General features: G+C 37.2%; 1 protein-coding gene across 4 annotated transcripts; it reads left to right on the plus strand.

Moving 5' to 3' along the window:
• The first annotated feature begins 5682 nt into the window (after window positions 1-5682).
• On the plus strand, window positions 5683-15510 carry LOC113303101 (mitogen-activated protein kinase 9-like). 4 transcript variants are annotated; one of them, XM_026552099.1, is made up of 14 exons: window positions 5683-5942; window positions 6654-6741; window positions 6983-7043; window positions 7446-7892; window positions 10036-10444; window positions 10535-10662; window positions 10755-10814; window positions 11659-11808; window positions 12068-12223; window positions 12327-12464; window positions 12551-12624; window positions 14374-14478; window positions 14593-14848; window positions 15098-15510. In XM_026552099.1, exons 4-14 carry the CDS (start codon window positions 7599-7601, stop codon window positions 15164-15166), a joined length of 1839 nt encoding a protein of 612 aa, XP_026407884.1. In that variant the 5' UTR covers window positions 5683-5942; window positions 6654-6741; window positions 6983-7043; window positions 7446-7598; the 3' UTR covers window positions 15167-15510. The 4 variants fall into 4 exon arrangements, with proteins under 4 accessions (XP_026407884.1, XP_026407883.1, XP_026407885.1 ...); XM_026552098.1 differs by having other exon boundaries at window positions 6675-6741; XM_026552100.1 differs by lacking the exon at window positions 6654-6741 and having other exon boundaries at window positions 6983-7166.
• Window positions 15511-15738: the final 228 nt, after the last annotated feature.

The raw sequence follows: 15738 nt of genomic DNA on the forward strand, positions 1-15738 counted from the left end.
TGATTGGGTTCTCCTCTTAACCGAAACCATCAAGGTTGATATATGTATTGCTACAATTATCAAAATCAATGTTTTCACATAGAAGACCGGCACTTGATTTCCTGTCTTCATCAAATCATAGATCTCAGACATCTCAACAAGTGTTACAGCTAGACCTTTGTTCCCAGTGTATTTTCTACGATTTGGGCACTCGTTTGCAAAATGACCAAAACCTTTACACTTAAAGCACTGTGGCATATCCTCGTCATCGGCCTCGTCAGCATCCCTGTTTTTAGGAGGAGCGCGATTGTGAGGTTTATATGATGACCTAGGTTTGTCTCTTGAAAACCGTTTACTTTTCTTCAATAGAAGGTCCCTAAGCTGTCTTGTGATCAAGGAGACTGATTTGTCAAGATCTTCATCCGAAAAATCATCCCCAGACCGATCATCCTCAGAGACATAAACAGTTTTACCTTTATCAAGTAATTTAGTGTTCTTCTGTGCTTTAAAGACAACATCCTTTCCGATTTTGGATGTTTACTCATGATCAAAGATCTTTAGCTTTCCAACCAATGTATTTCTGGAAAGATTATCAAGGTTATTTCCCTCAACGATGGCATGCTTCTTAGACTCGTATCTAGATGGCAGCGATTTGAGAATTTTCATCACAATGTCCTTTTCAGGAATAGTCTTACTCAATGCAAAAGAAACATTAACACTTTCAGACACTCTGTGATTAAACTCATCAAATATATCTTCATCTGCCATACGAAGGTTCTACCAATCGAAATTAAGATTTTGAAGTCTAGATTCCTTTTCTCTGGAGTTACCTTCAAATACGGTTTCTAAGATATCCCAAGCATCTTTAGACCTTGTGCAATTTGACACATGGTGCTGAAGATTTAGGGTAATGGCATGTATGATTGCATTCAAACCGTCGGAATTTTGCTTTGCAGCAAGTATCTCGGCAAGACTGTATTCACCAATATTCTTGGGAACGTTTACATATCCATCTACCACAACGGGAGCAACATAGCCATTAACAACATATACCCGTGATTGAAAATCACGTGCTTGAAGAAAATATCGCATACTAATTTCCCACCATAAGTAATTAGAGCCATCGAAGACTGGTGGTACCGTTGATCGTATTTTTATATAGTGGTAAATAGAGTTGTCGTTCACTCGGACTTTGTTGAGATTGATTCTAGGATTAAATATGAAAATACTAAAAATAAGAAAATATATACAAAATATGTCACGGGATGGAGAATTTACTGGACTCAAGATTTCACTGTTTTTCATATTCAAGTGGATCAGAAATTAGTCCTAGGAAATTATAGCTCAAAATAAAAGAAATATTAACCCTATTCTTTGCCAAAGTAGATTTCATAAAACATTAGTTGTAAGTTGTGAGCATGACTCATCAAAAGTAATCAAAACTAAGCATGCGACATCAGACAAAATAACAAATAATTAATTGAAATCATAAAACAATTAAATTCTATGCACGTAGTTATAAAAGAATTAATTTAATTACCAGATGGGTGAAAAACAACTTCCTTCATCGTTCCAGTGATGGGTTTAGCTCCTCATGATGCAAACACACTCAAAAAGATAATTCATTGCTCAAAAGGTGGTTACAAGGATGATAATTTGGGAGAAAATAATTAAAAACGGGTTTGTAACACTTATTTCTGTTACAAACCAGCTGTTACAAAGAACGATAAATGAGTACTGTCGCTGACGATGTAGCAACAACGACTGTTCTATGTGCATCTTATGTTCTTCACAGCAGCAGAAAATGGCTATTCTCTGCAACTCAAAATTCCTAGCTCTGTAATGTGCTCAATGTCTCCCAAACTCTCCATCCCCCCTATCTGTGATCCCAGAAGCCTATATATAACAAATCTGACCGAGAATACATCCTCATAACTCCAAATAATTCCGGCAGTAAAGGAAAATTATTCTCGAGAATAATTTCCCTTTTTTCTTCTATGCATGCGATAACTTTTGCTGACTGTCCTTATTTACCTTATGCGTGTTCCAATTTACAACTAAACTTCCTAAAACATGAGCAGTACACGTCCCAAACTCGCTGTAACTCATATAGAACCCGTGAAGAACTCGTGTCCTCTTTTTGCTTCAATCCAACGATGCAACCCAACTTAGTCGAAACAACACAACCTACCACCCCTGTTAAATCGTAACAGGATGATTACAACTCACTAGGGTGATTAAGTCTCGCCAAAACTCCCGGAAATTCTTCACTGAAACTCTCGGAAAAACATGCAGCTCTGTTTTCTTTACCACGGATTAGATAGCCAGATTCAATCGAACCAAAGACCCATACCAAGCCTTTTAAGCTATATCAAGTCATCCCACAAAGTTCTATCCATTGAGTCTCCTTCTAACACGCCCAAATCTCGAACCATAAATCTACCAGTTGGCTGCAACATATTCCCATAAACTCCAATATACTTTGCTAGAGAATCAACTAGACAGTCAGACTCAATCTAGACTAAAGTATATCGAGGAGTTAATATCTCTCTCTTGTTTTGATTTACTCGAGCTAATAGAAATCAGCGAGTCTTTAATCAAACACAAGGAATAACTTGGATGGTACCAAAGACCAATATCCAAGGATCAATCAATGACAATCAACAACCAAAGGTTGGATTACTCTAATTGATGATCTAACGCACAACCTGTATTATTTCAATTATAAAGATAAAACAATATAATGCGGAAATTGAAATAACACAGACACCAGAAATTTTGTTAACGAGGAAACCGCAAATGCAGAAAAACCCCAGAACCTAGTCCAGATTGAACACACACTGTATTAAGCCGCTACAGACACTAGCCTACTCCAAGCTAACTTCGGACTGGACTGTAGTTGAACCCCAATCAATCTCCCACTGATCCAAGATACAGTTATGCTCATACGCCTCTGATCCCAACAGGATACTGCGCACTTGATTCCCTTAACTGATCTCACCCACAACTAAGAGTTGTTACGATCCAAAACCGCAGGCTTTGATAATAAACAAATCTGTCTCACACAGACAAGTATATTAAAGGATCAATCTGTCTCACACCGATAAACCCTAAAGGTTTTGTTCAGTCTTTTGATAATAATCAAGGTGAACAGGAACCAATTGATAATCCGTTCTTATATTCCCGAAGAACAACCTAGAGTTATCAATCACCTCACAACAATCTTAATCGTATGGTAGCGAAACAAGATGTCGTGGAATCACAAACAATGAGACGAAGATGTTTGTGATTACTTTTTATATCTTGCCTATCGGAGATATCAATCTCAATCCAATCAATCTGATTGTAGTCGTACGATAGAAGATCCAAGATCAGATCACACAACTACGATAAAAGTAGTATCGGTCTGGCTTCACAATCCCAATGAAGTCTTTAAGTCGTTAACCTAGTTTTAGAAGAATAAAACCAAAGGTTAAAGGAGAATCGACTCTAGTATGCAAACTAGTATCACACGTAAGGTGTGGGGATTAGTTTTGCACAATACTAGATGTCTCCTTTATATAGTCTTTCAAATCAGGGTTTTGCCTTGGTCACAAAGCAAACAATATCCACCATTATATGAAAACCTGATTTAGATTCAAGCTAATATTTCTCAACCGTTAGATCGAAAACTTAGCTTGTTACACACACTTGACAATGCACGCTTCTAGGTTTGTTAACCGTACCCAAACGTATGCACTTTTTGGTTCAATAATAGTTAACCAAAAGGTTAGCCATATGAGCATTTCATATCAACCATGTTCTTCTTCACCATAACTAGTTCAAATGACTTCAAATGAACTAGTTAGACAGTTGTTCAATTGCAAGGAAATCTTATGTACTACATAAGACACAATTGAAGCAAAGATGATTTGATTCACTTGAATCGGTTCATGAACTTTTATAGCCACGGTTTGCAAACTGCATTCCTTAGTCTTTTTAAGTTTAAGTTCAGAAATCATCTTCAGATATATAACCTTCTTAAGTTCGCATACTAGGTTCGCGGACTTAAGCAACCGGGCAGAGTTTACAAACTCCAGCAGAAAATCTCGACAAAAGACCTTCCGCCGGTTCGCGGACTGGGTTAGTTCGTCAACTCCAGCAGAATTTCTCGGGATGAGAAGTTCGGGAGTTCGCAGACTTGGAAAATCCATTCTTCCGGTTTCTGTTGATCAACAAAGTTCGCACACTTTGGTTCAAGGAATATGACTTATACATAAATGTGTTTCCACAACAATGCTTATGTCCATCATTGGTTATGTAATCTAAACTCTCATTTCAATCATTGAAACATTCTTAAAGGACGTTATTTAGTTGTTACACCATTTCTCGTCAAAGCAATTTTCAAAGTGATTGAAACATATCATGACTTTCGTCACTAGGTAAAGATAAACTTGATCGAAGCGAAAAGCTTACCAACATATATTTTGAGATATAGATAGGCGAGGTATACTCGGCTCGAAATACCAAGTGTGTATAATCCAAGTCTATATATATAGCATACGAATTCTTGTCTCAAAGAGTAGGAGATAGAGTAGATAGATTTTTGAGTGATAGATAAATTCAAGTCTTCACATACCTTTTTGTCGAGAAGTTCCACCGGTTCCTTGAGTAGTTCTTCTACTTGTACGATGAATCGCCATGAGGTCCTTGAGCTCAACTACACTTTTTATCCTAGTCCGAGACTTGGCTATAATAGATTAGAAATCAAGACTTATAGTTATGATCACCAAGATTGACAAACAGGCTTGAGATAGCAACGCATGTGAGTTCGGCCGAACAATGTTCTAACAAAACTTGTAACAGTAAGACCACATATACCGTGAGAAACCACCGTAAAAGAAATAAATACTCCACACGTTCATCTTCCATATCACGAAGCTTCACTATTAACATTCACTCCTCCATGACATAGCATCTTCATCGTTGGAAGCTGAGTCATGAAAAGCACCCCATAGCCCAAAAGATGGAGTTTTGGAGGGATGTCAATCGGTGGAAGCTGAGTCATCTTCGACCACCAAAGTCTTTCGTCGCAACCTGCAGTTACTGCATTTGCATCAGTAATAAATACCAGGGTGTTAGTCCTCAAGGGAGTTGGGGGAGTTGGGTGTAGTTGTGTTTTTTCCCGTTAGTCGTGAGGGAGTTCGAGGGAGTCTCTTAAAATCCCCGTTAGTCGTGGGAGAGTTTAGAAGAGTCTTCCCAACTCCCTAGAAAACCCCGTTAGTCGTGGGGGAGTTTGAAAGAAACTCTTAAACTCCCTGTTAGTGGTAAAAATTAGAATGATAGGGAGTTTGTTTTTTTTTTGGAGTTCTGGGGAGTTGTAGGGAGTTTATAGTGTATTTTTGCCTCACTCCAAATCTCTCAAAAAAGTAGAGATTTTGGGAGAGTCTCTCAAACTCCATACACTCAACACACCAAACTCTCTCAAACTCTCAATACTTTCTTACACTCCCTCAAAATCCCCAAGATTCAAAATACATTAAACTCCCTCCAACTCACTCGTGGACTAACCCCTGGTACATCTTTTTTGTTCTTAAAAACCATTCATTTTTAACTTTTAACTTTTTGACTTAAATAATTATCATGTAATTTCAAACACCCTAGGGGGCCATCTACGCGGTAGATGTGAGAATAGTCAAAAATACTGAGAAAACAACTAACACAAAAATATAGAGCGTTGACAGAGAGCAGTGAACCGAAAATCTGGAGGAGATCGAGAGCGACTAATATTATTGATGACGGTGTGTGGTTTTAGACTTGTACAGTGAGATCTTACATATTTCTGATTGATGATGTTATACTATTTTCTTTCTGGTGAAGTATTCTAGGTTTTCCATTGCGTTGAAGAAATCTAACTATAAAAAGTCTTTTCTGATTGAAAGTTGGGATTAACGGCTTGAGTTCAAGCTATCATATCATCTAAGGTGATTTTCGCTACCTTCTAATTCATGAAAAGTTTGTTTGTGTGATTTTTTTTCCTTTTTCTTTTTAAAGAAAAGGTACGGATTTGAACTAAAATCTGAATTTAATTCAAAAATTATCGTGGAAGTTTAATACACGAAAATAAGCTATTTTGGATGTATTAGTTTCAAACTCGCCATTGTGATGTTCCCAATCCCTAAAAGTTAAAACATGTTATCCTGTCATTTTGGAACTTCAGATCAAACTTGACCTGCTTTGTTTCAACTAGTTTTGGTGTTGTCTATATATGTCTGATTCTTACTTCTAGTTTGAAAGTTACGGCTGCTAAAAAGGATTGGGCAGAATTTCCATTTATTGGTACTTTTTTGGTTTCATGATCGCTGGAGGTCTGTATCTTGATGTTACCTCATAGCCTTACATGTTTTGATGGGTATAATAGTAGGAAATAAACCGCTGTTTCTAAGTTATAGTAGACGGACTGATCTATTTTCCTTGATTAAAAATCATTTTGTACTTGAGCATTATGATGTGAAGATGAATATTGATCCCTTACTTAATGGTTGAGATCAATTGTATTTGGATGTAATCTGCATAAGTTGTGGGTTAGTAGTGTCTCTTATCTTCAAAAGAAAAGAAAAGAGGTTGATGTGATCAAATTAAGTTTTGTGCTCAAATAGTTAGCGGTATAGCAAGTCATGTTTAATCATGGGCAGTGAACTGGTGGTGGATTACAGTTTATCAGTGACCGGGAACTTATGAGCCAAACCTTGATGCTTTAATCTGGAAACTCTCTTTAAGCTGGTAAGGACTTGTGATATAAAAGTTGTAGAGTTCGATTAGGGTAATTGAAGATATTGGAACGTCGGAAACCTAATGTTGGGACATTAGACCTTTTAAACCCCTACAACTGATTGGGGTTAAAAGTATATCTTGTTTTTTCTTAGTTACTTCTTTGATACTTTTTTTTTCTTTGCTAAATTAATGATTTGGTCAACGTACTAGAATCTAGTGTTTACTTTTCTTCACTGCTTTCTTTTTTCAGAGACTGAGCAAGAAAACCTTGGGCTTGAGTAAATCGGTCTGGAGCTTATCCATTGACAGAGGTTGGTGGTCCACCCACTTCATTAACATTAGTCCATTTAAAAGCAAGTTCGCTGAGCATAATTAGTTGAAATGGTACATATTGCACGTACCGTGTGATATAATCTTGGAACTGAAGATAACTGGTAATTCAATGATATTGCATGATTCTTGAAGCTTTCAGCTTTTGTTTTTATGCTAATGTCATGGTTATGAAATCTGGTAGATGTAGTGATCAATGTTGCTGTTGCAAAAGACTGATTGTCATTAGATGTTAGATGAGTACTTGATGCTTATACACTGGCATCATGAGGTATAAAATTGAACCGTTGATCCTACTGGGGGTAGTTGTGTCTGAGAAAGGCATCATGTGCATGCATTTTGTTGAATATGAATTCCGCTGTATTAATATATTTCCCAATCAGGTGACCGGAGGATTAGTTGATTTGTGAGACTACAGCAAATTGGAGTCTCAACTTTGGGCTGCCATTAATTTCCCGTGTTGGAGAAACGAAGTGTTAATAGGGCTGGCAATGGCGGGAGTGGATCTGATCTAGTTTATTGAGGGAGTGCTACAAATGGGGGGAGGAGGAACACTCGTGGATGGGGTTTGTCGTTGGTTTCAACGTCGATCCTCTTCTTCAACATCTTCCTCTTCCACGTCTCATCGCAAACTGAACACAGACGACAACAAGAATGATGACAACGAAGAAACCAGACAAATAACATTACCGGCAACAGTTCCAGAAGAAGACGAACAACAACAGGAGGAGCTCACGATAATTGAAGACTTTGACCTTTCTGGTTTGAAGTCCATCAAAGTCCCTAAACGACAAAACTGGATCGCCACTTTTGACTCTCAAAATAAGAAAGTAAGCTGTTTCTCTCTCTCTCTTGTTGTTTTGTTAAACTGCTGCAGCTCAGTCTTTCTAATATTATTTTCTTGGCTACAGTTTTTAGTTCATTAACTTACCACCGCTCTTCCCTTTTATTCTATCATGCAATTTTCCAGTAGAAAGTTCCAAGGTTGGATTGAGAAAATAGATTGAAATACAGCTTGGAATCTCCCATTCCATATGTTCACATTAGTAATATTTGAGATGATTCCAATCTTAGTAATATTTGAGATGATTCCAATCTTTTAGTTGAGTTCTTCTTGTTACAGAAACTTTGTTCTGAATAAAAATCCATTTTGTCGAGATTACTTTGTTCTATATCCTGAACATTTTCGAAGACCTCCATTCTTAATTCGAACAAGATGCCTATTTTCTTGAGATAGCGTTCTCCCTCTCAAAGTTGTCTCATCCTGGTTAATTTTCAGCATATGTGGGTCTTCTTGTTAGAGCTGTTAGTGGAACTCACACAACCTAAGTTGCTTAGTACTGTGTTAGCAAGATCATTTTTGGATATTCAATATATCCTAGATGAATAGTATTATCTATTAGCTTATTAGATGGTTCTGTTGCAATTTGTGGCTTAGAGAGTGGGAATAAGTTTCTTAGAATCAATTTGAATATTTGATTTTTCGGATTTATTTATATACAACTGGCTAACTTTATATCGCCTGCTCGCCATTTTTTGGTCATATTTACTTTAAAGTCTTCTATGATATCGACCCAAAATTTACTCCCTCCGTTCACTATTAATTGACCTACTTTTAAACTGATTTGTTTAATAAACTAGGTCAATTAATAGTGGGATGGAGGGAGTATTTGTTTCTTGTTGGACTTTGGCGTGTTCTCCATGTTGTATTTAATATGTTAGAGACGTGTCAGGTTAAACCACTTAGCTTGTTATCAAATGCTAACTGTTGCTTATATCTGCTAATTTGTTCTAAATTGATTTACGACCCTCTCCTTAAAGTTTATGCTTGCTTTAGCTTGCAAGTTGCTCCTTTACTTATTTTGGTATGTTGATGAGATTGGGATTTGTGTATATAATCTAATCCTTAAGAGATGGTTCGGAAGGTTGGGGATGATTTAGTCAAATTTTGGTTGTTTATTAATATGTGGTTCCTTTCCTGATCCAAGTTAGTCGTTGGAGAACATTTCTCCTTCAAGATCCTAATGGATTAGTAGGCTGAAGTTTGGACTTTGTCATTTGGAATTTAAGGTTTACCCTTCACGCTTGAGGTTTCAGAAAGGTTCTCTTTTAGCACTTTACTTCAGAACTACTTAACAATCAATTAATACTAAAATTAAGTGGCTAGAAGGAAATGATCAATATGCTGTGGCCTCTAATTGTGTTTGATGTTTCTGGATGTTAGGGTTACAAACGCAAAAGAGGGATTCGACTTAGTTTTCATCACATTCTAGAAAAACACGTGCAACCATTTAACTATGACAACCTTATGCATTTCCAGAAGGAAAAGGTCTAACTATCCTCAAACGTTCGACATTGACTACTACTGCTCCCGCAGTCTCCAGATTTCCATTGAAGTTATCTTTTGGGATTGTCAACTCATAAACAAATATTTGTTAATGGGTCCCAAGAAACCTTAGTTGTAGATATCCTTTTTGTGGGTGGTGTTCTCAGTATACCGAGGACGCAGGAAGCTATATTGTAAGGATAATGGGATTCTTCTAGGAAAGTGATACTTGTTCTTCTCAAGCCTGTTCTTTTGTTTTTCAAGCTTCTCCCTGGATTTCCTGAGCAAAAAAGATTGTACCCACATCTCCTTTTGTTGAACGTAGTGATAACTTTGCAGGCTCAGAAAATTATTTCTGTTTTATATCCACAAACCCATGGTTTGCCTAAAAGGACCCATAAGAAATTGTTTCTCAAACCTAGCAAGTCCTAGACTACTGATGAAATTTTGTGATTTTGATGTGGTCATGAAACATAATTGGTGGTGCACAATCTCCACTTCATTCCGAGACATGCTGCACTGGATGTACTTGTAATATAGATGGTGTTGTGACTTTATAAGTACCGTAAATACCGCATCTGATCCATTATCATATAGGAAGTTGTCTCTTTAATGATTTTGGTTAGTGATATACCTTTCTTACTCAGGTCACGGTGGACACAGAGTTCTTCACCGAGTATGGTGAGGCAAGTCGCTACCAAATCCAGGAAGTCATTGGAAAAGGAAGTTATGGCATTGTTGGGTCTGCAGTCGACACCCACACTGGTGAGAAGGTAGCAATTAAGAAGATAAATGATGTATTTGGACATGTTTCTGATGCTATGCGCATTCTAAGGGAAATCAAGCTTCTTCGGCTGCTACGGCATCCAGATGTTGTTGAAATAAAGCATATAATGCTTCCTCCATCTCGAAGAGAATTCAAAGATATTTATGTTGTATTTGAGTTGATGGAGTCTGACCTCCACCAAGTAATTAAAGTGAATGACGATCTTACTCGCGAACACCATCAGTTCTTTCTGTTCCAGCTTCTTAGAGCGTTAAAATATATACATACAGGTTAAAAGTTTTTCCTTTGATGTATTCTGTTCTTGTTTAGTGTGCTTTCTGTCTTCAATAATTAGTGAGAATTTCTTTTCCTGCTTGCAGCAAATGTGTTTCATCGTGATATAAAGCCAAAAAACATTCTTGTGAACGCGGATTGCAAGCTGAAGATTTGTGATTTCGGGCTTGCTCGTGTGTCATTTAATGATGCCCCATCAGCTATATTCTGGACAGTATGTTTTCTCTTATAATGCAATGGATTTTTGTTATCTGCTGCTTCTACTTGACAATATACATTACTTACATTCCTAATTGTCTTTTTAAGGATTATGTGGCAACCCGATGGTATCGTGCTCCTGAACTCTGTGGCTCTTTTTTCTCAAAAGTAAGCTGATTGACCATCTCTGTCTTGTCATGGATATTGTCTGCATATATGAACTCATATTGGAATAATCTTAATTTTTCCAAATTTGCTGATTACTTTTTAATTATTTCACCATTTTAAATCATTAGTTTGAACTATTTTGCATTTCTGAGAACATAGATATTTATCTTATGTTCCTGGAGGCACATTGCAGTTCACATATCAGGACGGAGGCATGTTGGTCGCATGATTTTTGAGTTACCTAACTTATTTGGAGACTAACGAGAGGGAAAGTAACCAACTTAATCAATACTGAAGCACACATTCCATAAATAATGAAACTTTGTAGAGGATTCTAGGAAAGTTTTGACAAATGTAAATAACCGAGGATATCAAAATTTTGAAATGACCTAAATAGAATGACCAAAGCTACTATCACTGCTTGGTAGAACGCTGATCAAGACCTGGATTATAGTTGCTGGTATTAAGTTACTCAGAAGTCTTCCATTTTAAGGTAAAAGTGAGACATCACATAACAAGGCTATATGAGTAGAAGGATGGATGGGTAGACACACATCCCACTGCCAGTGCAACTGCTGAATAAGATGTTCACAGTTTGTTGTACCTGTAGAACCTTTTTGATGGCTAAGAAACTTCGCTTCCAGAACTATTTTTCACTTGTAATCTCTTTTACCTTTAAAGCTATTTGTCACTTTTAATATCTCTATATCCTGGTTAAGATATTTCTCTATATATATGACCTCGTCATTGACACCTATTACTGGGACGATGGATTGAGTATTATCACCAGTTGTGATTAGTATACCTAAGGTGTTTCCTTGAATTTTTTGATTTTATTTTGCAGTACACCCCTGCGATTGACATTTGGAGCATAGGATGCATATTTGCAGAAATGCTTTCAGGGAAGCCACTGTTTCCTGGGAAGAATGTGGTGCATCAATTGGATCTTATGACCGATCTGCTTGGTACACCTTCAACCGAATCCATTACAAGAGTAAGTGCCTTCTCCCATCAAGTGTTGCTTTGTATAAAAGCTAGTAAAAAGTGTGTTAGACTTCTCCATATGCTACTTTCAGTTTGTTTTGGATACACATTATTATGCTGCTCCCAGTGTTTTTCGTAAAACTTGTAGCCATCACGAGAGATGGCCATTACAGCCTACGAAGTAACTATCCGGGCCTTTTTTTAGTGTTAATTTATGATTGACTTATTGTTACTTCGATACTGATGTTAGCTTGTTATACCATGTGCAGATTCGAAACGAAAAGGCTAGAAGATATCTAAGTAATATGAGGAAGAAAACACCACTCCCTTTCTCGCAGAAGTTTCCTGATGCAGATCCGCTGGCTCTTCAATTACTTGAGCGGTTACTCGCTTTTGATCCAAAAGATCGTCCATCAGCTGAAGATGTAATTTCAATAAATGTTGCAGTTCACTTTAGCAAATAAATCATTTGTGTAAGTCAGGAAGAGGATCTACTTTAGCTGATACTTCCCTTTCTTGTAATTGCAGGCACTAACTGACCCGTACTTTCATGGTTTGTCAACTGCGGACCGTGAATCATCAGCACACCCCATTTCGAAGCTTGAGTTCGAATTTGAGAAAAGGAAATTAGCAAAAGAGGATGTTAGGGAGTTGATCTATCGAGAGGTACAGCTGACAGTATGATACTTAAGATGCATTCTTTTCTTAACTAGAACATATACTCATGTGGATTTTCTCTTAAAAGCATACAGATACTCGAGTACCATCCGCAGATGTTGCAGGAGTATCTTCATGGTGCAGATCAGGCTAGCTTCATGTACCCTAGGTCAGTCAGTTGTGACACTCTTTCACTCATGAATTAGGTTCATTCTTTTGTTCTGCTTAAACTTCCCCCTGACCATTAATTTTAGAGGTTATAATTGCTATAGTTTCTGTTCTTCAGTTTTATCACTGCTTGGTTGCATTATTTTTCGGCCCTGCAAACAGTTCATAAAGATATGGTTAGATTTATCCGGGATGTTGTTTATGTGCCTCAATTGCGATTGTCTACTTGCTTCATGCATCAGCTAGTGCTAGAGGCTAGGCTGAATCCTTTTCTGAATCAGACCTGTAACAATTGAGCTTGTTCTGTTGCTAGGTGAAGCCATATTTAATTTGCACTTTACCTCTACACTATCTTTGACTGTTATGCTAATGATGCTGTATTTTTATTGTTTATTTTTTTGCGTATCATTGGTGTAGAATAGTGGATTAGGTTTTGAAAAGCGTTGGTTGAGCTTTTGGTGCTCCTCCATGTGGAGCTCCTGTTTGCTATAATATGATTACGAATGTCCACTACATCCTTATCGTATTAGGCTATTGGTTATTTAATGACTCCTTGACATCCAGGAGCAGTTGGCAGGTTCAACTATTTATTTTATTTTTGGTTTTTATTTTCTTCTCTCAACCTCAAGGAATGAACTCAATCCTAATGTACAAGCATTTGTTGTTTGTAATAAGGCGCATGGCATAGCTAAGAATAGAACAACATAACTCAATCCTAAGTCTTAGTCTAACAACATTTCTTAAAAGCTATTAACCGACATAAGAATGGTTCATCGAGTCTTAAGATTGGTTGGCGCGATCCTTATAAATGCAAGCCACATACATAGGTTGGGCTGCTAATATAGCCAAATGTAACAAGACTGCAAAGATTGGTCTTCTATTTGAATATGTGCCCTGTATGCTGCTTGCATACTGTGTGAGCATCAATTTTTTCCTCTTTCTATTTGGTGTGGAAACTATTAGGTGTTCAGCTCCATAACTGTTGGACTTTAGTACACCAGTGGTTGTTAAGTTAATAGTTTCCATTTTTACATTACTTGATACTACTAATGTGGTGATAAAAGAATATAAATATAAACCAATGACGTTAACAGTGACGGGGGTGCTTATAGGTTAATTTGTTTCTTGGCCATGCATAAACTTATATTAATGAAGTCGGGAGAGGGGTTGCGGAGCTAAGCAGATTCTGTCTCTCCAAGATTTTCTTTTTGTTTTCTTATTTACCTTCTTGGTCTGTTATTGTAACACATGCTGCTCGTGTTTGTTTCTTTGTTAATTTGTCTGGGCAGCATGGTGCTTCCCACAACCATTCGTTGAGTGAAGGACTCGATTGTCAATTTGTCTTTAATCAATAGTCTTCGAGGTTTTTGGAACTTCTGAGAGTCATCTTTGTGTCTACCAATTTTAATCTTGAAGTATCTTCTATGCATCAAACTGTTTGACCTTGTCTGGACTCTAAATTGTTATCTGTAATAGAAAAACTACAATATTTATCCCAGCGAGAACAAAAAAGTTGCAGCTTTGCCGCACTACGTTCTCTATTTTGTGGCATTTTTATTATCTGAGTCCCAAGTTTCGCATTTTGAGATGGAGAAACTTTAAGCACATAACTAAATCAGCTTTCCCTATCTCTGTGGGGTGCTTCTGCAATTCTAAGTACCAAAAACTTCTGTTTTTTCCTGTTGAAGGGAATTTCCTGCTAAGATCGTTCATTTAACCATTCCCATCTGGTATCTGTATGTCATTACAGTGGAGTTGATAGGTTTAAAAGACAATTTGCACATCTCGAGGAGAATTATGGCAGAGGAGAAAAGGGCACCCCGCCATTACATAGAAAGCATGACTCCTTGCCAAGGTAATCACATTTTAGATAATACTTGTTGGACATTTTTCTGTGGTTTTACATTTTACTAATTCATTCAACCATGTACCTTTTTTGTTATTTGGTTTAAATGTTATTCTTATGCAGAGAGCGGGTCTGTGCACCCAAAGATGAAACTGCATACCTAAAAAATGGGTTTGAAAAGCATAGTGCAGTTTTAGTTCCATCAACTCTCGAAAATCTCCCGAGATCACAGCTAGAAGACGGATGTGGTGATGGAAAAATGGATGCATCGCTGATACAGAATGGCCCAAGCAAGGGAAATTACAGTCCTAACAGCTTTTTAAAGAGTGCGAGTATCAGTGGCTCACAGTGTGTAGTTGTTAAAGGAACGAAAGATGAGGTAAGGAGCACTTCAGTTGTTTGTCTTAGATTCATCGTGTTTAAGCTCCTTCCAGTACACATCAAGCGAGTTTTTGTCGCATTACAGATCTCGGTATTTTGGTGTCAGCATTTAAAAACCACAATTTTGTTCTTTGTTTTTTCTTCTTCTTTATTTTAACAAACTCCCAAAGAGACTTCTTCTGAAAGAACTGCATGTTGTGACACTATATTGCTTACCCTCCTGATTGTTTTTCCCTTTCGTCTACAGGAAGAATCAATTATGGAGCAGAATGGTGAGGTGGTGGATGAGTTGTCTACTAAGCTAAGAGCACTTTAAGTTTGATAGAAAATGGGTAGTAGCTTCCACTTTCAGGGTTTTTTCTTTACTTCTGTCTGTATCCATGTCTCTACTCTGTGTGATTGCTGTGTCTCTGCTATCTCGATTCATGATGCTTATGTTGTTTGTATATTGTTCTTGTTTTTGCGAGCAACAGCAAATAGCAGAAATCTCTTTACCTTTTTCATTGGTTGCTTATAGCATTCTAAACTTTGTTGTGTTATTTATTGCCGCTATCAGTTTTGGAGAAAAAATTGCCGGTGCACTTGGACACGCCTTGATTTTCTGTAGTTATCACTTCATATTACTATGCTTACAATTGTTTATTCTTAAAAGTTGCTGCAGTTGTGAGAGGCGTGTTGTCGTGGATGCTTCACAATCTTATTGATCTTTTTGTTTATGGTTCATTTTGTTTTCTTGATGTATTTGTTGCATATACATGGAAATCTTTGCCTTACTAGCTTCCGGAGAACAAAAGAAGTTTTTTGAAATATTCAGGTAGCTAAGACAAGACAATAAAATAGCATCTTCTATCAGATCCAATATGTATGACTTCGAAATATACTTAGCCA

The sequence above is a fragment of the Papaver somniferum genome, chromosome 8 (genome assembly GCF_003573695.1).
Source record: "Papaver somniferum cultivar HN1 chromosome 8, ASM357369v1, whole genome shotgun sequence".
Taxonomy (NCBI): Eukaryota; Viridiplantae; Streptophyta; class Magnoliopsida; order Ranunculales; family Papaveraceae; genus Papaver; species Papaver somniferum.